The sequence below is a fragment of the Ptychodera flava genome, chromosome 14 (genome assembly GCF_041260155.1).
Source record: "Ptychodera flava strain L36383 chromosome 14, AS_Pfla_20210202, whole genome shotgun sequence".
Classification (NCBI taxonomy): Eukaryota; Metazoa; Hemichordata; class Enteropneusta; family Ptychoderidae; genus Ptychodera; species Ptychodera flava.
In genome coordinates, this window is record NC_091941.1 from 37,766,868 (window position 1) to 37,793,819 (window position 26,952).

Consider the following 26,952-nt stretch of genomic DNA (forward strand, 5'->3'; position numbering starts at 1 on the left):
AAAAGAACAACTTCAGTTATATTTTAGAATGAAATCTTTGATTGTTACAGTGTAAACATTATCAAAGAATAAAATGTCTGTTTTTAAAAAGTTTCTGACATTTAGTACTAATCACCATAGTCATATAGGAAATCTCTCTTTGAAACGAAGTAAAGCTCATTTTAAATAAAAAAAAAATGAGATTGATTTTGCATTTCAATTGAAGGGAGTATGAGATTTCTATTTTCCTGTATCTCTGATAGCATATAGGACATTCTACCTTGAGTTTGTCTAGCTTGGCTTGGCAAGCTTGTCTGTCACCAGTTGGCTCAGCACAGCTGGCATACTCTTCTTTCAAGTCTTGTATCCAACCAGTAAAATCAACTGAACTTTCTAAATATTCCTGATGGTCTTTCACATTCTGGTCTGCTTGTTTCACAATTTCCTATGGATACACATAAAAATATAGTGTTATCCTTTGAGTCTGTTGACAGTAGGGTTAATTCATTTTACAACGGGCACAGCATTCAATGTACATGACACCAAGAGCAGAGGGTAATATTTTGGAATTCCATATTCACTCATTATTTTTATATCAGTCTTTTTTCAAGAGAACTGCACGATTAGAATTTTTCAACAATTATGGTTAAGCAAAAGGTTGTATTCTTGCAATATCTTGACACCATACAACAACATCACTACAGGTCAACTATCCTGTAAAAAAGTAACACACTCTCTCTTTCACATCTGTACAGACAACCTGACAAACCGGTAGTATGAATTTCTATTTCTGCTGAAAGAGAATGTTTCCTTCACACAATCTCATCTACAACATACTCTCCTGACAAAGTCTGCACTCTGGACAGTGTGACAATCAGAAATATCTGCACTCTGGACAGTGTGACAATCAGAAATGTCTGCACTCTGGACGGTGTGACAATCAGAAAGGTCCTTCATTTCACATACCTTGACTCGGTTGGCCAGGATATTGTATGTGTTGGTCACTTGTGCAACTTGACTCACAACCTTGGCATTGGAAGAGCTGATATCTGCCAAGCTATCAGCACCCTCTTTTACAAGCTCCACCAGCTCTGACTGTTTTTCTACGTCATCGTCCACATTCTGAAAATAAATTTTCAATTGCATCTTCAAAAGTCTCATGGGAAAAAATCAGTTTTGCATAGCAAACCATGAAGCTTCTACAGATTCTTAGCTGAGTTACTCTGTAACAGAACTTTGAACTGGAAATCTTTTTCTCTCCCAGGATAAGATATACCGATGAATATATATTTGTGACTGCAATAAAAAACTTTTAAATATCAAAAAAGTACTAAACCATGGTTATGTACACAATACTAATGTATTCCAGCCATCAATCAATGCTCATTGTTTGAAGCAACATGGCTGTTAATGTATACTTTTATTTGACCAATCAAATCTTTTCTTTCATGGAGTCCATTCACAAATCATCAGCCATTCACAAGTAATGTCTACAACTACAATGTATGAATATTGATGCTAACCTTGAATTCTTCAAGTTGGTCTTCTTTCTGTCCAAGGTCCCTTTTCGGTCCGGCCTGACTCTTGACCTTTTCTTCTGTGGCTTTCAACCAATTAGAAAGCTTTGCAAAGGCCTCTTCAAATTGTTGACACAGATCTGCACACTCCTCAAGCTTATCAAGCCAGGTCAGAAGGTCAGAGGTCAAAGTGTTGAACTCTTCGTTGCCAACGGCCAGTTCATGTTTGATGGTGTCCTGTTTGTGGTCTGGTAGTGTTGGCCAGAGATGTTCACCTTTAGAATTGAGGTTGGCAAGTTTTGCTCTCCCTTCTTCTATGTTGTCATCCAGTTCCTGAAAACCAACGGAGTCTCAGTCAGAATTCACAGCACAAAGACGACCATCTGGTTTGCTTGATACGGTGAAATTGAACTTACTCATTCTCACATTGAAATAAACCGATGGCCAGAATGATATTCGAAGTATAGTTAGTACCACTATCCTACAACTATCCTAAATGTGCTGTAGTCTTCATATTTCTGCTGATCAAACCTGCCTTTCTCAAATGCAACCTGATTGGTTCTGTTTCACATTATTTTAATATTTCCGGATAATTTGACCTGTCAAGGATGTTACATGGACACTTTTATCTTCACCATTCTTTGGTTACGCATTAATATTTTAACTGGCACAGTAACATCTTCATACTTGATGCATGCTGAGAAGGATTCACGTTATCTTGTACAAAGACAGAAAGTAGATGGCAGAAATTTTGGCTTACATTCAATTTGTCAAGTTTGGTTTCAATGAATGCTCTGTCCCCGGCAGTGTCAGCACAACTCTTCAATGAGGACTTGGCTGCTTTGATCCATTGGGAATAATCTTGAGTTGCATCTTCATATCTCTGTTGTAGGGTTGTCTCTAACGATTCCTGGATCTGTGACAGCCAATATAGAACTACAACAATTAATAGAATACCATAGCAAAACAAAATGTATCACATATGACAAGAGAATGAGAGACCATTAAAGCAAGCTAGATTTACCATTTATAAACTGTAGTCTGCACATTTTCATAATATGGAATATGCTGTATGACATGAAACAGCACACAATGTTTTGTTGCCCAACCTAGGCTGTTGTCAATAGAATAGCCCTATATTAAAAAGCAGATGCACAATAGTTTGTTTCAAACCATGGCAACAGTCATACAGTCATAACAACTGTGTGAAGTTGTTGAACATGCAGGAAATCTTGATGAGATTTTAAAAATATCAATGGTAAAGTGCAACATGCTTGACACGTACTTTCAGATTTGCCTTTGGGTACTGAACAGATACAATTATTTTGTTTCAAAAATTTCTAAAGTAGCATCGTATTCTACATGTAGCTCTCTCTCTCTGCATGCTGCCATATTACACAATTATGTAGTTTACCTCCTAAGAGTTTACTGACCTTCAAACTTCTATTCTTCAGTTCATCGTGTTTCCTAGCAACAGCTGCAATTTCCTCTTGGAGCTTAATAAGATCAGAAGCGGGATATTTGCCGGACATTGTCCGTAACTTTGTCTGAATTCCATCAACATTAGGTTGGTGAGCTTTTATATCATCTATTGTTTTCTATGATTGCAAAAAGGAAACAAAAACTTCAGCAGTCAGCATTGTCAAAGCGTGTACCTAAACAATACAGACCCACATTGACATTGCAGTATCCCGGGGTCAAGACTACTGAATCACTGTTCCAGCATTCACAGCTAAGCTTTTCTTTTGTAGAAAGGTTTGACCTTGGGACTGTTGAGCAAGTTCTGAAAAAATCCTTGCCAGAGATTTAAAGTTTACCATAGCACCAGTTCTTCATAGGTATATTTATTGTAAAGTAACCTCACAACATCCCTCTGCATGGCTTGATGAATAATGTACATCATAGCCACTGACCAATGAAGCTTACGTGATATGCAATAAACAAGTGGCCACAAATAGAATGTCACACATTATCACTTTCCATGTTTCTAATGAAATCAACGTACCCTGCATTCTTTGAGTTGTTTGACTATTTTACCGTCTGGTTTGGTGTTGTCCTCACAGCCACTAAGCCTGTCATCAGTTCTCTCCAGCCAACCTTTCAAGCCTTCCACTACATCAGACAGCTCTGTCTTTTGATGCATCAGTTCTTGAAGACCCATCTCTTGGTTTCTGGCAAGCTGAAATGTGACAACATACATGACACAATTTGCTGTTTTTTGTAGCATAATCATTCATTAAAATAATTTCAATTACATACTTTCTATGCTAATATCAGGCTCTCATCAAATTGCATTTGGCATGATTGACATATGACCTATATATCATGTGACAATAAGAGTATCAATTATAATTATAACATTCAACACCCTGGTTTTATGATAACATCAAAACCCTCAGTGACCTTACCTGTTTGGCGTTTTCTAATTCCCTTTCAAGCTGTGCAACAGCTGTTTCAAGTTCAGGGTAATCAGCATCGGGATTCAGTCTCTTCAACTCTGCCAGTTTTGACTTCATTGCTTCAAGCTCTGCTTCCTTCTCAGAAAGCTGGGCCTGTACATTGAAAACAAAATGTATGAGTCAGACACTGGCCACACTATGTGATGCTAATTTGCCATTGAGTCATTACAGTTTAGTACATGAATTGTGACCAAAGCCAGTGGTCTATAATGCCAAATTAAAAGTATATATGGTTACTTATTGTATTCAATCTGGCCAATGACAGAAAAAAGATCCAGACTTATCTATGGAGCACCTAATTGATTTAGTAGAAATTTTCACACATTTTCAACAATGTCTTTTCAAGATTTCACAAATTGCTTATCTTTGTATTTCAATTTTTGATTTTCAATTTTTTACATTAAAATTAAGTTCAAGAAGCAACCTGCAATGGTACAAATCAGAAGGAATTATGGGTAATTTCTGGTGCTATGAGTGGGTTTGGGAACATCGTAGTGAAGAAGCATATCTGATCAAATCTGTCTCTATCTACTTACATGAAAGTTACCAAGTCTATCTTGAACAGCAGAGCTGTCAGCAAACTGACTTGGTGCGACACTCAGATCAGACTGAGAACTGTGAAGCCAACTGGTCAGTGAATCCCTGGATGCTGTAAGGCTGTCCAGTGCTGACAGCTGGTCAGCCAAGCTCTCCTTTCTGGCGTCCAGTTTCTCAGCAACCACAGCATGCCTCAATTTTGTCCTATCTAGGTCATCTTCAATGTCAGTGGGTTTTGCTCCCCTGGTGGCTTCAATTTCAGCTGCTAGTTGCTTTCCTGTCTCATGTAGGGTGTCGAGTTGGTCTTTGGCACTGGCCAACTCAGCTTCAGCAATCTACAGTGAGGGGTCAAATATCTCTGATGAATCAAGATAATTTTCATAATTCACATCTTTAACTATATCTTTCCTCAAATACATAAAACATGAATAAGAAAATTGAGATCATCTGGGGTTCCACAAAGTAGTCCTTTTTTCTCTCTAAAACAACTGGCCTTTTTTTATCCGTACTAAGAGTCATTACCAACTGAGTAATCAGTCAATACTTAATTCATTTTACAAGGTATCATAATTCATTGGACCAAAACATAATATATATTGCATACCAGACCACCTTACTTCTAACATTGCTCATCTCCTTCATTTGTATAATATTGCACATGTAGGAGTAAAGTGTGTCACATACAAAAACAGTGTTTCATATTTGCAACCGACATGTGTGACAATAGCCTTAGAAAGTCAGTGACAACGGATATCAGATAAATGTCTTTATACCAAATCTATTTTCAGAATATTTTGACATTATAAATTGGAAAACATTGACATTTCCTTTTCATAAAGATCTCTGGTCAGACATAAATATCTGGACCATACAGCAACAAGTCACATGGCTTCACCTGGTGAAAATCAAAAAAATGTTTTCATCAGGCAGATAGTTGTGAGTGACATATTGATTTGGAGTTTGGCAAATTAGTAAAAACCATTTTTGATGAGAACTGTCCTCTATTGACCCAGAGGTCAAGTGTCAAAGTTAAGACTTGTTAGTATTCATAAACAACATGCTGAGAACCAGTTACCAATATGTCTTCACTTTGACACTGAGCCACATGGTTGACACTGAGGATCTTGTTTTGGTCATTGCCAATAGATTTCTTGTCATGGCAACAATTCTTAATATTTTGTTTTAAAATGGCAATGAAGCGTCCACATTGTGTGCAGCACTTGTGTGATAGTGAATGTGAACCAACCTCATGTCTGGTCATCTGTCTGCGGACATCCTCCTGGTTTGAGCTGGTCAGCGGCTCATCGGCAACTGCCTCAGCACTTTTCAGAATTCTACCGATATTAGCCTGCTGGTCATTATACTCTATCCAAAGCATCAGCATAGCTTTGCACTGTTTAATTTGCTGGTGGACAAGGTCTTGGACCTTCTGCCACTCGCGGTCAATGGTCTCTATGTCACTTTGTAAGAGGCTAGTGTTCTGTGGGTCAGTCACCATCAGTTGTTGAGCTTTCTCCTTCACCTGGGCAACCTCATGTTGATGTGCTGCAACCTCCACCTGTAGCTTCTATAGTTTTTATTTTTTTTTGACAAACCATCACCAAATAATAACCATTAACCATCAACGGAAGAGGAGGAGAGAGGAGATAGAGCAAGGGATAATAATTTAGTCAATATTTAGTACAGAGGAAGTCAAGTTAGATCAAGGATTAAAAATCACAAAAGATAGTCAAGTTCAACATCATGCATTGTTAAGCACACAAAAAATTATTACTTTATGTTTCATCAGTTATTTTATTTGTCACACTATTAGGTTACTTTGTTAGGCTGACCAAGATAGCTGGCTTCACAACATTGTTTGTTTTCACACTCCACACCATGGTGGGTACTAGTGGGCATCGTTTCAAGTGAAATTTCCACAAAATGGAAATATCCATATTGTGATTGACTGCAGTACAGCTGAAAGCAATGCCGTGCAGTGAAAAGGCTTTGCAATGCACCAGTCACACTAATCAAAGAATGCACATGAACGCACACTAAGATACATACAGAAAGGCATACATAGACACTTTCAACACACACACACATACACATAAACATACCGTGCCTAACTTCACTACACATCACTCACCTCTAACTCTTTCAGCTGTGCCTTCAGTGCATCTGGTGTAATTCCGGATGAGGTCAGTGCCTCAGCCTTAGCTTCAACTTCCTTTTCCCACTTGAGGAACCTATTCTTCCTGTCTTGGTAGGTTTTCCACATGCTGGCTTTCTCCTCACACTTGTCTTGTTTCTGTTGCAGGAGCACCATCAGTGTTTCGTAGTGAGTCAGCAGACTGGAGAGCTCTACTTTAAAGAACACTCTAGCCTGCGTCTTCTCATCCTTAGGATTCAGCTGAAGTTGCTGGACCTGTTTGTCCATATCACTGCACTGTCCTCCAAGTGTGTTCAGAACAGCTTTCACTGAAATTAAGTCCGTTTTCAACTGCTCGATTTCATCTTCCTTCAGGTCATCTGACTCAAGCTGTGCCTGAATTGTCTGTAACTTACCGTCCATTTCCTCTCTGTCTTTCTGAAACTCAAGCCATTGTTTCAGCAATTGTTCCCTTTTGTCTACGGTGTCTGCAATATGGCTGTAGCTCTTCTGTAGTTCCATATTCTTTTGTTCAAGGAGCTGACCCTCTTCTGGTGCCATGTCCTCAGAAAGATCTTTAACTTCCTTGCCAATTCTGCTAGCAATGGCTTTCTGGTCACCAACATCTGATTTCAGAATCTAGAATTCAAAACGGAAAGTCAAGTCTTTATTCACCTTTTCTGCGGACAGATCTATCCACAGCATTGAAGACAATCAGGTTCAATCTCATGGTCTAGGTTTGAAACTGATTAGTTTGTCCCGAAGGAAGACACTAGTACATAACAGTAAATCATCAGTCGAAGTCAAAAAGTTGCATTCACATGGAATGGGACAAAATTTGGTAAACGTTTTCAACACTGTCAAAAAATACACATTGTTATTCAAAGATAGGAAAAAATTTCAACATTCTTAATGGTGCACATATACACATATATACATGTGGACTAACTTTGACAGGAATGGTAAAATTTTGTATGTATTAAGTCCTGAGGAGGAAAGTGATGCAAATTATATCTTTCATTCCTAAAATTCAGTGAAGATGTTGGCAATACCAACCTGGTGGGCTTCCAATGAATTCTGAACATCACTGGTACTAATCTCACTGAGAGCTTCAAGTCGACTCTGGAAATCCATCAATTGATCTCCAAAGATTTCCAGTCTGCTCAGGAATTCTCTCCTGACGTTCAATAGTGTGGTGATCTGAGTTATCTTACTCTCTAACACTTTGTTGACTTTGCTGTGTTTTATTTTGGCATTCTTGACACCTCTTTTCAAATTCTCAACACCAGTGGAGTTGCACTGATTGCCCAGCGCATCTTTGCTCTTGTTAAGTTCATCAAGTCTGGGTTTCATGTCCTTAAGCTCTGTTGAAGTTTCTGTAAAATATGATGCGTGGACAGAAAACACTTCAATCAGAAATTACCAGTCACCTCTGTGTTTGTGTAGGCCTACACCATTGAGGTACAAAATTAGGACATTTTCAAATTCGCACCTCAATTTTATCACCAAGATGTATTCTACAGGATTTTTCTAAAAGACTGTTACATGTATACATAAATGTTTATCTGAATATTACACAGAAGCTACAAGTAAAGAAAAAGATTCAGTTTCTGCAGATTCTTTGGGTAAATTTTATTTTTCTGACTAAGTATGATTTGAAGACCATTTTCTTCTTTATACGACACACATTCATTCTTTTCTGCTTCAAACGACTCCCAATAATGAAAATTCCTAGTTTGTAAACTGTGGCTCCAATGTTACAATTTCATCTGTGAAGACTACACCGCAACTGTTTCTGATCTCAATCAACATTTGAAGTTCAAGTTTCTTCAAACTTTTCTCTCTTACTTTGAAAGTGGCAAGAAGTGATTCAAGTTTAGGAGTACTGGCTGAGTCAAGGTCCTCTTTCTTGGCAATTTTCTCAATCTTCTCCAGATTCTTCAAAAAGTTATCAAGGTCTTCATTGTGTTTTGTCCACTGGGCAAGCAAGTCTTGTAGAGTTCTTTCTTTATTGTCCACATTGGTCAGTAAGTTCTGCCACCTGTCTTTGACAGCGTTGACTTCTTCTGTGATGTCATGCTGAGCTGGGACCTGTCTTGCTTCATTCTCAATTGTGGCCATCAACTGTCTATTTTCTTGAATGTCTTTACGCACAGCCTGTTTAACAGAATAAACAGAATCAATGAAATAAATATACCCAAGGCAGAGATTAAAAAGTTGCTGAACAATTACACGTTACCATCATGTTGGTGTGGATGTGTTTTGACTTCACTAACACACAGTTGGAATTATTAAATTCATCAACAGTCTCCTGTTACCCCGTGAAAGAATATTTAAAAATCTGTGGATCAAACATCATTCTTGTATAAGCTGTGATTCATTTTTTGTAGGTATCAGTGAAACTTCTTTAGGTGAATCATATTCTGATTGAAAATCTGCTTACTGTGAAAAATTTGTGCAATGAATGATAATGGGAGATTGGTAAAATCAATATACAGTGAGTGAGAAAACAAATTACAACAAACAAATTACAAATGTAAAATGGATTTATTTTTCTTCAATGGATACTTTCTTGAAAACCTAATGTATATTATTATTATGAATCATCTACTCAGAATAACTGAGAAATCATCAAAGAACTAAGTATGTGAGAGTGGAATTGACTGGTTGCTAGGCGACTATTTTCTGCTCTCAATTTCCCAAACATTTATCTATGTGTCAGTGTGTTTTCACAGTAATGTAACTATACAAATTATTATTATTATTATTATTGTTGTTGTTGTTATAATTATTACAATAATAAACTCACATCATGCTCATCTGAAAGTGCTTGAACTTCAGTTGGTGATGCACAGTTTGTGGTCTCCTCAGCAACCTTGGCTTCCATCCTCTCCAGCCATGGCAACAGTTGCTGCATTGAGGACTGATAGAGCTGCCAGTGAGTGACATTATCAGCTAGTTGTGTACTCTGAGCCTTGGCTTTGGAACACAAATCCTCCCATCTGCTTCTCAGGTCAGAGAGATCTCTCTTTAGCGCAGACGTCTCCTTCGTCTTAAAGCCGTTGGCAAGATCTTTTCCATCTTTCTCAAGGTTTTCAAGATCTTCATACTTGTCGTAAATTTCAGAGAACATTACCTGAAATATCACAAGTTGAATTTTTATTCTTCAAGCATCTGTGCACTTGCAATATCATAAGAAATCACAAATTACACAAAATAAAATATTTGGCTGTAAAATTTTTTTTTTGATCACCTTTGCTTTATTGAAATGTTCTTCTGGAGTCCCCTCAGCTTGAGTGACCGCATCAAACTTCTTCTCCATATTATCCAACCAATCAGCAAACTTGCCAAGTCTTTCATAGTATGCCAACCAATCAGCTTCTTTCTTTCTGAGGGCAGCAACCTGCTCTGCCAAGTTTGCATTGAGGTGTTTGTAACGCTTCTCCATATCCAACATTTCATCATGAAGGGTTGCAATTTTATCCTCTGGTGCGATGTCTTGTAGTTTGGCATTGATGGCTTTCACTTCTCCCATTGTCTGGGATAGGGACAGCTGCTTGTTGTGAAGACCCTAGAACAACAATACATTATTCCATGAATAAATTGTTTATAGTTTCTCCTATGAATATCTATTAAAGTGACTGCTGTCTACTTTGCTTACAAGAATAGCACAGCTTTAGCATTTTGTTCTTTCTCAACATCCAGACTAAAAGAACTTTTGTTTTTAATGTAGCTACAGGTGAACTGAAAACTTAAAATTCAAAATTTGACTTATTATTTGTCCAATAAGTTTTACAATAACACTACATGGAAGTCATCCTGATAACAAAATAATGGTCACCATGACAACAGAATACAATGGCAGTTACCATGGTATCTGGATGACAGCATGAATTTCATACCTCCTTAATTGCCAGCTCTGGTCTGAGACTTTCAAGACCAGTTGCTTGAGACTTCCTTTCAACTTCCTGCTCTGCTTTGTCCAAGAATTCAAGAACAGCTCCTTTCTGCTTCTCGTAGTCTTCCCAGACAGAAAGAGAACCCTGTGAATGGAATGTTACTATTATTTAGTTATCTTGTCAGCTTTACACTAATACAGTGCCTAATGGTTTCCAGCATACCTAGCATATTTTATCACTTCAGTAATATATCAGAAGATAATTTAGTTTGATCTACTGGGTCTAAAAGTCATCTTTAATCTACTAATACATAAAGGGAAATCAATCCACATTTTGTTGTCTAAAACTACACCTTTATAAAAGTTGTAATATTCCAAATATTTCCTTCACAGCATTTATTCCAAATGCAAGTCATGATCCTGACACTCATATTTAACAAGCAGTTAGCTGACTTTTCTGTATTTCTGCAAAGATTCTGCAGACATACACCATCCAGTTCATAACACAATGGCAGTGAAAATGTGATCTACAAAGTTTCCGAAGATTTGGAATTCTTAGTTTGCTTCTAATCATTGCAGACTTTCATTAACTGACTTAGAGTTGTCTACAAACCTGCAGCTCTTTCTCTTTCTGTTGGGCTTCACTACTAGTACCATGCCACTCTTCCTCTAATTCCGACACGTCTTGACTCACAAAGGAAGGAGCACTCTCATGTCTCACCAACTCTTTTCCTTTCTTGATTTCTTCCTGTACTTTCTCTTTATTGTTATCCAACTCACCAACTAGCACCTCGTGCTCTTTCACTTGTTGCTTGGCTTTGTCCAGACTATCCGACGGCGGAACATCGCTCATCTTTTTCCTCTTCTTTCTCAGCCATGTCTTGGTTGTTTTGATGACAGTCTGGTACTCAAAGCACTCCTCTATCACCTTGGCTTCCACTTTCACGATTTCAATACGTGGGAGTAAGTGTTTTTGTCTCTCAAGCAATTCGTTAAGTTTTTTGTCTTCTGCATTACGTTCCTCTTCAGTGCATCCCTGGGCAAGCTCAGCAAACCGATCCACCAACCACTGGATCTCACTCTGATGACCCTTGACCTCTTCACTTATTGCCTGTTGAAACAAAAATACCAAGAGTAAATTAACTAGCAGATAATATTAAATAAATTCACTTATTACCATACTGAGCAATATTAAACCACAGAAGGGAGTCTGGAGTGGCTTATCCTTAAGATTTTGAAGACTGAAAGTTTTGATGTGAAGATAACGTAATGGGCATGACTGATTAGACATGGACTTACTTGAAACTTTTTGTGGATGACTTTGAACTCATCATATTCAGCAGCTTTCTTCAGAGATGTAACAGATTCATCAACACTGTCCATCCACTTTGATACAGCATTAAATCTATGAAGAGAGGAACAAAGAAATTCAACATCACATAGGATGGTGATCTTCTTGCCCAAATAGGATGGTACATTGAGCATCAAATTGCCTCACAATAATCTTTAAAGTAGCAAGAAATTTGGCTCAGCCAGTCATAAGATTTGGCGAAAGGAAAAATCTCTACTTCTCTCCGTTCATTTGAAAATGATCATTTCCATCATTTACAACTACCGTAAACCAAATAGTGTTTAATGCAGAAATTAAGAAACCAATCATTCCGTACACAACAAATAAATCGTGATACAAATTTGTCATACATACTAAAACGCAAGATGGAAACTGTGAAATCAATTGTTGAGACAAATAACAACAAAGGTAGCAGACACTAGAGGATTATCTTACTTAGCATAGTAATCTTTCCATTGTTCAGGCCAACTCTGCAACTGTCTGTGTACATCATCTATTTTGTTACAAAGTTCCTGCCACTGTCGGTGCCGCAATGTGTGTAACTCTTGTAGAGATGTGTCGTCTGCTCTGTAGGCAGCTAGCTGATTGCTCAGGCTTTCCATGTCTTGCACACACTGAATACTGCTTTCAAAGAAGTTTGTCTCATGGAAGAATTTCTATCAAACAAATGGACAACATACAGTTTGAATATTAGTTGTCATACAATGTATCAGTTAGCTCACACCAGTATCTGTAGAATCTTTCAGTTGGCCTACACCACCATGACCAATGTATTTGCCTGTTTCATTTAGTCTTTCATAGGGACTGTACCCTGATGAAAACTAAACTGAAAATCTGCCACAATACTTTATTTCTATTTATCATTTTTGTTCCACACAAGTGCTTACTTCACCAAAGTTCACACAAGACATTAATAAACAATGATTTTTACTGGATTTTTTCAACCATTTTGTATATAATTTGTTAGCTGTATTTTAAATTCACTTTCTTATAATGAGAGTATGAAAGCCATTTATCAAAGGTTTAAAACTTCTCAGAGGGGTTTTGTGGTAAATTTAGCCAATATAATTGACAAGTGTAATTAGCAAAAATTACCTGAGTATTAACATTTATATTATTTACAAAACAAAAAACCCATACATAATGATAATTTCCTGTTTTGTAATTTTTATAACAGCATTTTTTTTTAATTTTATGAGAATACTGTGACAAAAGCATCATAAAACTCACAAGATGTTCTTGAAGAATTAATTCCATCTGTTTGTTGCCTTTCATGTCATCTTCTTCAGAAGCTAATTCCTTCTCTGCAAGATCCACATTACTGAGCAAATCATCCTCTGCTAACTTAAACCTGAGCTTGATAAGTCTGATTGGAGCCTGGTACATAATATCCTACAAATGATAAATGTATTCATTGATTAGAAATGTATGGGACAGAAACAAGACATGCGTTTTATGATAATTGATGACTTTCACATGAAATAACATAGATGTCAGGCAATTTTTGTGCTGTCAACAACATGCAAATTTATTATCTTGAGTATTGCCATGGCAATGCCGAGATTCAATGCCGGCGCAGTGTTCACATATAATCCTTGATTTCCTAAAAAATGTATTCTTCTATATAAAGTAAATGAGTATTGTTTGAGTATGCAAATCAAATAATAATTATTACTTATGAATGGAGACCATTCAATAGCTTTAAAAAGTGCACTATATCATAATATCAACTGTAACATCGTATCATTCTCAACTGTACCACCCTTCGATTTTCAACTGTAACACTGCATATTAGGAGATCCATTGTTTGAGGGCATCCCACTCCTTGCTTCCCAGAGTAGGTTGAGAGTCAGTGTCGCCCTCATGTGACCAATTTTCAGACTAACGTCACAATCTCTACCAAAATTAATATATTCCTCAAAATAAACAACACTTCAGCTTGTTTAGAAATCATCAGCTCCCTAAACATGTATCTACATATCTGAGGCAACACTATTTGTAAGGTAGACATGTAAATATGGATATTTGAGACACTTGCCTTCCATTTTGTCTGAACAGAACTCATCTTCTGTCTAATTTCAGGTCGGTCCTCATCTTGCATAGTGTGGAGAAGTTCTTTACAGGCCCTGAGGAAACTCTGCAGAATTTCTGGATCAATGTTGTCAAAGAACTTCTGAAATGAAACACAAAACATGACACACTCAAAAATAATTCCATAAAACCTCAACTGTCATGAATTTTTGTACGTTCAGTTGAGAATTTGCTATAGAGTTTGTAACATCTTTGGATCTGTTCAAAATATATTTTCAACAAAAAAAATCCCATAATGGTCTAAAAGATATCTCCATGCAGGGAGACACTCAGGATGACAACGTTATGAAAACTGACAGGAATAGTTGTACTTTCTAGTGACGCCATAATGTCTCTTCCATTTATACACAATCCAAAATAATACCAAAGTCCTTACCAAATGTTTCTGGATAAGGCACTCTGTAGTATCGTTTTTATCAAGCAATACTGACTGGGCTGTCTCCAACCACCCATCAATGTTTTGAAGTGCAATGTCATATGAATCCCACAGCTCAAGACTATTAGTAAACTTCTTCTCCCAATTCTCAGCACTGGTAACCGTGTCCTGAATATTATTAAAAAATAGAAATCACATTATGAAATTTTTCGTTTAATTTGACAGAAATATTTCAGGGTAAAATAATTCAACTTTGTACGCTAAAATGTACAATAATTCATGACCAAAAAATGTTTCTTCATTCATTTTCATTGTGCTGGCATTTTCTTTCAGGTGTTGCAGGTCCTTAAACCATGCAGTAAAATATAGTATTGTTTTAAAGATGTTTTGATCATTCATTTTCACAAAGTGAAAACACTCCATTCAAACTAAGCAGGCCAGTAATAAATTTTCAATCTATTTATGACACTAATGACCTTTATAACCTTCAATTAATTCATGATACCATTTGTCTTGTACAACATTAATCTGGACAACTGCAATGTAGAGTGTTGGTTGGCTACTCACACTTGTGCTTAACAGACAACCCATGCATGCGGATAAATACCAGACATTCTAAAATAAACCCTAACCTTAAACTGGGACTGTAGTCTGGACATCTTGTTTTCCAGCTGAGAGGTGTCAATAGCGCCACCATGAGTCTTGCTGATGTCTTTGCAAAGTTTTTCCTTGTTCTCAATGAGCTTTGCAAACTGTGGTGCTCCTCTGAAAAACGCCTGAAAAGTTGTGAAGTAAAGAATGTGTGAATCTAGAAATGTTGGCAAATACTCTTTGGTTTCTGCCTTGGAGCAACATCAGTTTCCATTCCCACAAGTATAGAACATCTGCAACTGCTTGTATCCATGGTGACCATTAACTGGCCGAAGACAACAAATATCATATATTTTTTTCAACCACTTCATTACAGGAATTGAAAATTTGCATACGGACATTTCTACTACAAATATGAGTACATATGACAAGTTGATATCGTTGAGGCAAGTTTTGCAAAATCACTGTATCAAGACTATAATTGAGATCTATACAATAATGAAAGGGTTTGCTATCAGTACTGTATAACTCATTACAGAGATGATCTGCCATTTGACATAGTGATGTTGAAAAGTGGATGAATTCAAGAAAGATAGAAAGGTATCTGTCTGTGATTCTAACTGATACAGACATTAAAGCTGATTTCATTTTATGTAGTAAGAGACTGTTTCAGCTATAATTTTTTTACATATTTTGAGTTTCATTGTCTTGAGAAATTGTTGCACTGAGTTTCCGAAATAACAAGGTTTCAATTGCAGGATTTAGTTGCTATTTAGTCTGATTTCTTGATAAGTAGAGATCGTGTGCAAACATGTCACAATTTATGAGACATCCAGAGTACTACAATGGAGCTGTCATGTTGTGTGATAGGTGATTGGGACATCATACACCATGTCAGAGGTTTATCTCTGGTATCAATCTTTTACTAATATTACTTAATCCTATCTAATCTTGTTCTTAAAAAACTTGTCCAGACTAGCACAGCTTGATGGTAGTTTTGTTATCTCAGCAAAGCCATTTGTTTTTCTCAAGTAAACAGATGCAGGGATCAGGCTGATGTTTGCATAAATATAAGGAGTCTGTACTTCTCCCCTGACGTAATTCTCATATATTATTAAAATTGTGAATTTTTACGCCACATAACATCAAAATGCAGGCATCAGATCTTCAAACTCATGAAGTAGTAAAAATTACAATATTTAATATTTGTTGATGCAGTTTTCCTGGAGATTGATTTTAAAATTTATTGGTTTATATTTATCAAAAAGGTTATCATATAAAATTTCCTGGGAAAAAAAATTTAAATAACCTCACATAACAAGCATTGAATTAATTTGGAGAAAATAAAATTTGTCAGCAGAAGAATAGAGGAAACAAAAACCAAACTGCCAAACAAATTGCTGTGTTACCTGGTGTTGTTCAAGCCTGGCTTGGATTCTGTCTCGGCTGCTGTCCAACACATGTGACCTCAATAACCTATCAGCTTCATTCATCCAGCTCTCCAAATCATCAATGCCACTTTCCCACTGCTGTACTAATGGTATGATCTTGCCAAGTGCCGCCTGCTTGACTGGCACCTGGTCTCTGATTTTCACAATTCTCTGTTTGATGAGTTTCAGCGTGTGCAACATGGATTCTACTCTCTCTGGGGAGCAGCTCTTGACAAGAGCCTGGGCTGTCTTTGAAACTTGTTTGAATATTTCTTCATTGGCTTGCTCCTGCTCTCTGATTTCCTGTCAAATAAATGATTGGATGTTTCAACATTTAATGTTTTTTTTGAATCTATTTTTAAGTGCTTATTGATGCAATTTAGTTGTGTATCTGGGTATGTTGGCTTGGTAGCATATATGTTGGCAGGGTGTGAGGTGGAGGCTGTGCACCTCTCTTAAGGACATGATGCTACTCTATATACTGAAATTAATGAACTTGAATTTATATCATTTATTGAATCAGAATTAACAACGGACAAAATCAGTAAGCTTTTTTTGAGTTCTTCCTCATTATTTACACTTGGATGACAGGAGTGCGAGTCCTGATGACTGTGTTTGCTCATGTGCTGCTTGTTTAATTTCTACTTTGTGTTTAAGCATAGACTCTGCAAAAAACGATACCGCACAAGTTGATGATATTTCTTATAAAAGTGTTTACCATAAACTGTTCTCAAAGAGAAAATCTTACACCTTAAGTTTTACTCACATCTAAGTCCTGAGCATGATCTTTAAGTCCTTTATAAGTACATTCAACAGGTCCCAACAGTATCTTTTCTGATTTGTCTAACCATATAGTCAGAGTTTTCAGTCCTGCAGCATACTCCCTCTGCAGCCTCTCGGCCTCTTCTTCCTTCATATAAATCTTTCCCTGTTCAAAAATGTCCTTCCATCTCCGGTTGAGCAATAACAGCTGCTGCTTGATGTCAAAGGACACCTCTTCCTGGCATACTTCAATAAGGAAGTTACCAGAGTCATTTAGTACTGTGTGTTTGTCCATCCAGGTTGGCAGGTTCTTGAAGAAATCCTACAAGTAGATATAGCCAAAAAAAGATTATGCTATCTTAAGGGAGTATATGCCTTGAAAGTGATAGACTCAAACATTTGGTCAAACTTTCCTCAATTAAACTTTCAACCATTCTCTTACCAAATCAAGAATAAAAATCAGGGGTCACCGTGCAAAGTTTGGTACGGGAAAAACAAATTATCTAACATTACTGAGTTGGCAATATGGGGAAAATGAAAATTTCTATTTTTGAAAAACTTACACTGTGAAATTGTATCTTATTCCACGAGCTTTAAAATGAGGCCCCACAAGTGCTAGATCAGAAAAAATTGTTAAATTTGAGAGTCCAAATATCTGTCCCTGAGGCGCATCTCTACCTTAAAAATGTATAGATTTGATAATGCTGGATTACAATACTATTCATTACAGGTTAAGTAATGAGTTGGACTCACAGTTTTTCAGCCAAGGCAATTTGCCATACTGCCTTATCTACCTAGTATGTGATATTACTATTGGAATCCAAACAGCTTTCCACTATATTCCACTTTTGACACTCTTGTTTGATTGAGCCCTGCTCATTATTTCAAATTCAGGACAGAAATCACACTGTAGCATGATACAGGGGATATTTTATGATGAAATAGTTGGCATGGCAACTGCATAACAAAGTCCTTCATTATACAACTCTCCTGATGACTGTTCTATTCATTTCTCATTCTGACTCCCAACCATCCCTTTTTGCACATCTTCAAAAACTTCATGGCCGCAGAAACCTGCTGACCCAGAAACTGACCTTTCTTGCTTCATGAGACTGTGTGAGAACTTTTTCTGCTTTCTCCAACCAAGCCTGAAGCTCTTCGACCGCCTCATTGTAGGTGGCCCAGTTTTGGATGACCTTTTCTAGCATACTCTGAACACTGTGTATCTCAACTGACAAGTTTTTCATCTTAGTTCCTTGCTGAGTCACAAAACTACGCACACTGGCTTTTTCCTCCCCTGTAAAGAAAAATCGTATTACAAATATTTTGTTATTTTATTTTATTTCTAACCCTTTAGGCTTTATTTTCACACAAGTAAAACTTTTATTCTACTATTGAACACTCCATATAGACTGCCTGATGATAACCCATAACACCTACAAAGTGGCCCTTTTGTTTAATACTTCCGAGGTTGCTGCCAAAAGGACTTTGGTTGTTTAAATCAAGATAAAAGTTGCCATGGTTTCATGTTTATCAGGACAACTATTAAACAATGTATTGTTATTCAGTGTGTTGGGCTAGCTGATATACACAGCAGATATATCATGAAATAACCGAGAAATCTATCTGCTGTCATTTCTGATATTTGTATGGTGTCCAAACTTGGAGTAGGAGTACATGGAGCAAAACACAGATGGTGTCTTTGTCAGAAATTAATCAGTCCCATTGTGAATTGTGAATGCATTATTGTATTTCACTTGGACAATGCTTATAATCACATCCAAGATAAGGTTAATGATAACAGATTCATTAAACTGTGCCAAACGACTGATTTATTTTTTAGTTTCTTCCTCTTCACTAAAAATCAATAAAAATGCCACTGTGTCAATTATAAGTGCATAATATGTACAATCTCCACCAATCTGCACCATTGACTTCATCCATTTGTGATAAAATCAAAATGTGACATCAAACACCATCCTGGCTAATACAAAGGTGATTAAGTGATTTTGGAAAACATTTTTCCAGCCACTCACCATCAGAAATTCCATTGAAATAGGCTTCAGCCACTGCCTGCAATTGCTGGAAACCTGTCTCATATTTCTGGAAGAACTTTCCCTTTTCCACAAAGTCCTGAAAGAGAATAGCCATGCATACGGAATTATAACACACTACAGATTCCACTATCATATACATTATCTCCTTCAGCAGTACCTCTCTGGTGATAAGAATTATCCTGAAACTATCACAATGTGGTATAAATTGAAACATGACCTAAATAATAAAATATTCAAATACTTAAAATATGAATTTTTCAGAGATAACATGAAAAATCACAGCAACATTGTTACAAATTTATGATAATGTACTTGTAATTTCTATCACATCAGTTTCATTTGCAGTATTAATTTTTATTAAAATATGAATCTTTTTCTGTGACAAAATTAAATTATATTGTATGAGAAATTCATATTTATCTTACTGTATAATTCTTGAACATGGCTTCAACTGCATCTTGGCGACCATATTTTATTGTCCACGACTTCAAATGTTTCTCTGCAATGACGACAAATGACAGCAAGGCGTACTTGAGTTCTTGGTACTGAAGCTTGGATTCTTTCCTCTTTGCAGTTGGGAATATATAGTCTAGTCTGGCGGCCATTTTGCCAAGCTGCTCGGGAGTTAATTTCTCTTTTTCACACTGTTGGGTCTCATTCATCTGTTTGAAAGTGGCTTTGACTTGCTCAGAGTCTTTGAAACATTGCTGTTGATGTGTGGAGAAAAAAGAAACAAAAGCTATTTGGTTAATTTGTAATGGAGATATGGAATTCAGGTATAATCTCAGATTATTACAATTGATTTGTTTACACTAGCTTGTCTACCCTTTGAACGGCTCACTGAAATATTTGAAGAATGGTGTGTACCAACTCCTGTGATTAGGGATGAAATTTATGCCGTGCATGCTTTGAGAAATGTCAGAGTGGTAATATATTAGAGTAGTTTGGCATGAGTGTTACGTTGTTAAGGTGGTAACTACACTAGCAGTAAGAGGGAGATTGTGAATGTTAAAATATTCAGACTCTAGAATGTAGTTTATCTGGCACTGCATGAAGCCAACTGTTCAGATTTGCAGCACAATGCTTGGTGAGAAAACAACAGAGTTTATCGTGAGCTGTTGTGTCTCATAGATCATATCCCCTACTTGCACACTACAGGTCTGTCAATAGCTGAGCCAACACTTGAGAAAAACCCTGTGTCAATACAAATAGTGGTAAAGTGCACTCATCAGCTGTGAAGAAGAAAGGCAACCCCAGGGCAGTGTTAGTTTCACAGTTCTGTTTTCAGTATTTTCAAACCACTGGCTGGTTATTAAAGAGAAAGCTTCTGAATGAAGTGTCTTTTCATCTCAGGTCACAAAGACACAGATATAATGCTGTCAGGTGGGTTGTGAGAATATTATGCCACAGTTATATAGAGTTGGCCACACCCGGATATTGTACAACTGACTGCTATGACTACACTGATGCCAATTGTGCTACTTTTGATGGGTTATTTTGGAACTGCATTGGCGTATTCAACGTACATGACTCAGGTCAACAGATTCTCAGTACCTGACTTTTGACGCCTCAAACACTGCATTCCAAAGCTGTGTTTGTTTTTGCCTTCAGGTGCTACTTCCAGATAGTGTCCACTCACAGTACACAGCAAAGTGACCTTTCCATTGGCTTTAGTAAATATAGAACAATCTAGGCTCTTTTCTCACCTTGAGGTTGCCCTGGGCTGATAGTTTACATTATGTAAGGAGCAAATCTGAGTGCCTGCAGATTCAGATTGACTTCAATATAGGTAGCGGTATGGCCGTCAGGAAGTAACTGCCCTCTCTCACTATCAGGTGAAATGTTGCAGGATAAACCGTGACTTTTGACCCAAAACTGCTGAAAGCTGGCATATTTCCAACATTTGGCACACATACATATAAATCCACTTAATACCTTTTTTAAAAGAAAAGCACACTAAACATTTCATTCAAGAAAACTTACTCGATGTTCCGCCAGCTTCTGGCGCACCTCTTTGGCACTTTCTTCAACTTTATCTTGCTGTATTTGTGGTTCCTTTTTGAGTTCGGCCTCCGCTCTATCCATCCACTTTATGAGTGCAATCAGAGCCTTGGGCATGGTGTTATCAATTGCACGTTTCCATGACGCCAGTTGCTTGGTAACTCTTTCCCACTTTTCCCTGGCAACAGTGATTTTCTCCTCTGTGATAGACACCAAGGCCTTGCCCTCAAACTTCTTCAGCAAGAGGGCATAATTTTTCTTCTTCTGTTCGTGCAAATCATTCAGCTCTTGTTGTTTCTAAAGTCATGAAAAATGTACAAAGCTTCCATCAGAACCCCATTTGTACTTTAGGATCACCTTTAAAGTCTGAGGTACATTAAATTAAGGTTTCGGGTTTGATTGAAGTTCTAACATCTTTGGTGGCTACTTGCAAAGGAAACACATATTACTATATTTGCAATGATATATACATTCCTGAATCATGCGTGAAAAAACAAACAGAGATGCAGTTCATTTTTGGTGATATCATCTTTCATTTTATACAAGAAAGTGAATATCACATGGCAATGACACTATCCATTTCTTTTATTCATATCTGCATTTATCTCCTAATCTGACCCACTTCTAACAACGACTTAATGTACAATATAGATAGGACACGCACCCATGCCGGGCATCAAACATGTTCTGACAGACTGATCTGAACACACAAACAAATGACAATGATTTTCCTTAGGGGCATTTTAAAGTCAATCTTTTACAGACACCAACCTGTTGGCTCAGACTTTAAGCTTTATGTTACTCAAACACACCTTTGAGGCAAATGGGAAAAAAAAACAACAGAAGTTGTAAAGCATCAAAGGATTGAACAACCTGTTGTAACTTTGCCTCCAGGAGTTAGTATACAGAAGGTGACATATCTTCAGTATTTGTCAGCAAACATACAAAGTAAATCTCCTTGCTAAGGGAATCACCAGAGAAAAAGACCACACACCTCATATTCTTCCAGTTTTGTCATTTTTCCTTCCCTGGCCATTGTAAGAGTGGCTTCAGCTTTGCTGAGATGATCCATAATGTCCTGATACAGTTTTTCTTCTTCCTGGGCCACTGCATGCATGTCACGTACTGAACCCATCAGCTGGAAGTTACAAAACATATCACAGATGTCAAAACTCTACACAAAGATATCACACATGTCAAAACTCTACACAAACATATCCCATACAACCAGCTGCATAAATCTAGAATTGTTCAAACAATTGTCTCGTCAGAGTTTGCAGAACTTTAGAAATTTTTTTTTGGAGCTTTTCAAAGGTGTAAAACGAAAACCATTTTGATTCACAGTAAAAGTTACGGAAATGAAACCAGACAGTCCTTTCCTACGGTGTTACAACAAGAGATATGTACTTACAGATGATGATTCATCATCACCAACTTCTGGATACTGTTGTAAGAACTGAGCAACATATGTCATGATGGACCTCTCATCAGGTTTATCAACATCAACGTCTGTGTGAAATGATACAAATGATGAATACAAGAATTAATTGATGGTTGAAAATAATCCCATCTGAAGGGTATCAATAACTAAACATACTTTAATGATTATCAAACTCTATTTATTCTGTTGATCATTTTCTAACTCAAATTGGCTGACTTTCACCCATTCGCAAGCTTAAGGTGGTATCATCCACTGTTTTCAGTGATGTTCTAGGACTGACACACTGCATGATAGGGTGAAAGGAGTCTATTTGTGATCATATCAGCGAAATACTGTTTTCATTTTCACTTTTTCGACAAATCACTTTTACAAACAAAAAAGTTTACAAAGAATGCAGTTGCACTTTCTGGGACCGACCTCACCATATTCCACTTTTCTACAGACAATTTAAGAAACAGATTAGGATGATAGATGAAGCCTGAACTCATTGCAGTTTCGATATCAGTTATGACTCAACTTCTTTACCATGCTGAGTCTGTTAACTCACCCTTAGGATCCAGCAACTTAGGAATGCCCAGATCTTTCTCAGCAACACTGAAAGCATTATCCAGTCTTTCTACGTTTGTCTTGCGTGGCAATCCGTCCATGTCGATCAGATCCGGATTGATGCTGTGAATCATGGCATTGAAGGCATAGCCATCTCTCCAGCTTTTCCCAAAGTCTTTGACTTCAACCTTTACACTCCTGGAATGGAAATCAAGATTCCATACAGTCAGGGCCAGCATAGTAATTGCGGTGGTATCTTCCAGGCCACATCTGCCCATATTGTTGTAACCTGATAACCATTTACCCATCACACATACACACCAACACTGTATGAACACAACATTGTAACCTGAAGGCTAAACTAAATTTTAAAACTTACTCCTCGCTCCAATGCCCACAGAAACTCAAATCCATTTTTTAATGTTGATGAAATGTCATTGAATTTTGTTTTCTACCAAGTGAAAATATCCTTCATGAAATATCTTGTTGTCTGTGTGCATTCTTTAAAGCCAAAATGTTAACTGATTTGTCTGGACCTGTATGTTCCAAAGTTCACACCAAAGGCTCTGTTGATGTACTTTGTCATACGCTACGGCCAAACCAACACACCGCCTCTCTCTCCATCCCTTATGTTACATCTGTACCTCTGACACCATTTCATTTGTCATGTACATTTCTCTGGCTGGAAATAAATCTCCGTACACCAATTAAACGGCAAACTAATATACATATAATTCTATGAGAAGGGCTTAATTTAACGACATAGGCAACATAATGATAACAATAACTGAAAAAATCTGTTTCATATTCAAACAAGAAATGAAAAATAAACCTGTAAGACCTAAAATGGAACCTTCTTTGTCAAAGACCAAATTTTGGTCACTATGTACCATCACCAACCCTGCAGCCATCCGCACTAAATACACCCCAGTTTAATATATACCATGCATTGACCCATGGCTGCATAATGCCTGCATGCATTTACCCATTGCAAGCAGACTTATGATTGGCGGGGGTAACTCGCCTTCTCAGCTTCAACTCTGTCCTGTAGAGTCGTCCACTCTTACAACATCTGAGTGAAAATTTTGTATGAGTTAGTACTAAGCTATACGTACTAAGGAAAATATCTAAAATGAACGCTCTCCTTTCTCGGTATGGTTCAAACTGATATAAAACTTTGTGTTCGTAAAGATGGATAAATAGAATATCTTTTGTAATTTGAATCCATTACATTCTAATTTACATAGAGAAGTTTTGGGTGTGACCCAGTAGCAGGGAGCGTTCATCTTTGATCATGTCATTGATCCTATTTCTGAGGAGGGACATGTGCTGTCTGAGGGACTTGAACTTAACTACACTACTGCACGCTTTAAAAAGACACAATACTGTTATTTAAGTATCGCATATCCCTTAATAGTCAGCTTTCTAGAATCAAAAGCTGTATGTGTCTACCTCATCCATTTTAAAAATTTCCTCTGTGAAACTCCAAGCATGACAGATCCCCTAGTTTATAATTTGACAGTCTGTAAGTTAAGTTCAAGCCCAAGACTTTACAGTAAAAACATTCTGTAAAGAAAAGAACATTTCCAGGGACTAAAGTGTACTCAAACAGATCTACAGGTTCACTCTGTGCTTGTCAGTTTGCAATGGTTAAATAAAAGCAGTGTTACATCATAAAGGTCCAGTAAATTATTGGGACTGAAATCAAGAAAAAGGGGTTTTCCTGTCTGTAGATTAAAGATTGCAAATAAATTGTCAGTAGTGATCTATTGCAGTTACCATGGATATTCACTACTGTCTACATTGTTATTGCATCTACTGAATGAATGGATCAAGCGGCAGTGTTATGAATAATGTTGTTAATTTGGGATTGTACATGAAAGCACTACCATAACATAGAGTGTTTGATTTGTACTTGGTACAAATGGTTTTAATACGCAACTCGCCTTGTGTCCATTTCATCTCCGGAACTCTCTCCTTGGTGTCTTTTCCTGTGATTCAGGAGAGGTACAAGGTTTTTTTGATGACTGGTGAGCATGATAAAGCACTGAACTGAAACCACTTTTTGAGGCCAGAAAAGATCAGATTAGGATAAATTGGATGTCGAAAACCAATTCAGATTGAAAAAAAAAATCAAGAAAATTTGTATTTTGTCACCAAGCATAAAGTGAAACTAAAAGCTGGAACTTGCAAATTTTCCTGCAACATTTGAGAGAAAAATTGAAATTAAGATTTTTGACAATTTCGTGAAGTGGACTTTGTACCAGGAATCTTCTCCATTATTTTGATATTTTCTGACCACAATGGTGTCAAAGTTTTGATGAATACATGATTTTTAACTACAGCACAATTGGTATCAATGGATCTAAACTACATGTACGGTACCTTCAAGCATTACAGGCTGGACTTGGCAAGACAAATTCTACACTGTTTACAACAGTCATTATCCATGCTCATACCCACACGATAAATGAATAATTCTGTGAATGCAATTATGGGGTGTGGAAACAAAATGTTTTACAACTATGGAAGTTTCTGTGTTTTTTCAATCTTTTTTTAAAAATCTGTATCACCATTTGGTCTTGACTAAAGGAGACAAAAAGTGTGGTTATTTTTCACATGCTGTAAGAAAATACATCATCCAATCTAATTTCAATTAATCCACACTCATTAATATTTAACACGTGTCACACTTTAATACCAGGGTTTATGCAATTACCATTCTGACACATACATGTGCAGTATTATGACCTTCCAAGTAGGTTACACAGACAGGTAACATTATACCATTTATGATGTCCTATATACTACACGAATAGACCATGCTTACATCAAGTCCGTGTTTCATCTTATCACCTTGTCTTTACAAGGGCCACGCAGACAACATGCATTCTGTTCAACACCAAAAGTCACCTTCTAAATGTATGATAATTAATAAAACGTACTTGGAGGCTGCCCTCTGTGCCCATTTAAGGAGAGCCTTCTTGGCGCCTAGTTGACCTTTAGCCGCTTTGGGGTCAGCTGGTGCTTTCTTCTTGGCTGGTGACGGTCCGTCCGTACTGCTAAGGCTATCCATACTGCCAGCACTGTCTCCAAGACCCATCACCTGCTTGGCCAAGATGTTGGTCTGTTCTTCAATCTGTCAAAAAAGTGGATAAAGAGGGAAAAAGTGAATACATAACTCACAAATACAAAGAGTTATCTTCAGTTTGTTTTGATTTATTATAATTCAGTTTAAAATCCCCCCTGTGGTTGAAATACTCTGCAGATAGTTTAGTTTTGCTGACAGTCCATCACCCTGATACAATGATGCAGGTAAAAGTGAAGGCTTTTCAAATCACAATATGAATACATATAAGGTTTTATATTGATATGCATAAATATTTTTTGACAAAAGAGATAAATCATTTGAATACAAAGTAGAACCCAGAAATGACGTCATCTATGAAGAAATAATGTTTTCCGTTCCAATTCAGTTTCATATTTTTGCTTATCATTCAAAATAATACATTAGTGTAAAATAACCAATAAATTAACAATCATTTTTTTTCTACATTTCGTTCACATAGACACCGTTCATTGTTAACTGTGTTACAATACTGTGATACTTTTGAAACAAAACAAGCAATAAGGATTTAGTTCTTATCACAGTATTTGTGAGGAACTGTCATGGCAACTAAAATGCCACTGAATATCAGCATAGAGTAACCCAGCAACAGCAGAACCAAATCATTTAGTCTTTCCTTTAAACTTCAAAACAAAATATAGTTGACATCTTGTTG

General features: G+C 37.0%; 2 protein-coding genes across 3 annotated transcripts in view; both read right to left on the minus strand.

Moving 5' to 3' along the window:
• LOC139150373 (nesprin-1-like) overlaps nt 1-7,986 on the minus strand; it is a 28,897-nt gene extending 20,911 nt beyond the window's left edge. The window contains exons 1-11 of one of the 2 annotated variants that reach the window (XM_070722709.1): nt 7,683-7,986; nt 6,624-7,265; nt 5,739-6,059; nt 4,492-4,827; nt 3,905-4,048; nt 3,502-3,675; nt 2,930-3,094; nt 2,257-2,412; nt 1,503-1,829; nt 946-1,101; nt 260-424 (exon numbers count right to left, since the gene is read on the minus strand). In XM_070722709.1, the coding sequence (XP_070578810.1) occupies nt 260-424; nt 946-1,101; nt 1,503-1,829; nt 2,257-2,412; nt 2,930-3,094; nt 3,502-3,675; nt 3,905-4,048; nt 4,492-4,827; nt 5,739-6,059; nt 6,624-7,265; nt 7,683-7,979 (2,883 nt within the window). In that variant the 5' untranslated portion in view covers nt 7,980-7,986. The remainder of the gene's footprint in view (nt 1-259; nt 425-945; nt 1,102-1,502; nt 1,830-2,256; nt 2,413-2,929; nt 3,095-3,501; nt 3,676-3,904; nt 4,049-4,491; nt 4,828-5,738; nt 6,060-6,623; nt 7,266-7,682) is intronic. The other variant, XM_070722710.1, reaches the window with a different exon arrangement.
• Nucleotides 7,987-8,357: 371 nt separating this feature from the next.
• On the minus strand, nt 8,358-26,315 carry LOC139148850 (nesprin-1-like). Its single transcript, XM_070720279.1, has 21 exons — nt 26,116-26,315; nt 23,172-23,368; nt 22,595-22,692; nt 22,178-22,321; nt 21,166-21,480; nt 19,608-19,889; nt 19,162-19,258; nt 18,220-18,422; nt 17,130-17,447; nt 16,343-16,666; nt 14,975-15,118; nt 14,343-14,510; nt 13,914-14,048; nt 13,106-13,267; nt 12,311-12,531; nt 11,824-11,929; nt 11,138-11,635; nt 10,529-10,669; nt 9,880-10,197; nt 9,436-9,762; nt 8,358-8,783 (listed from the first exon to the last, which is right to left on the minus strand). Exons 1-21 carry the CDS (start codon nt 26,271-26,273, stop codon nt 8,358-8,360), a joined length of 4,782 nt encoding a protein of 1,593 aa, XP_070576380.1. The 5' UTR covers nt 26,274-26,315.
• Between the last annotated feature and the right edge of the window lie 637 nt (nt 26,316-26,952).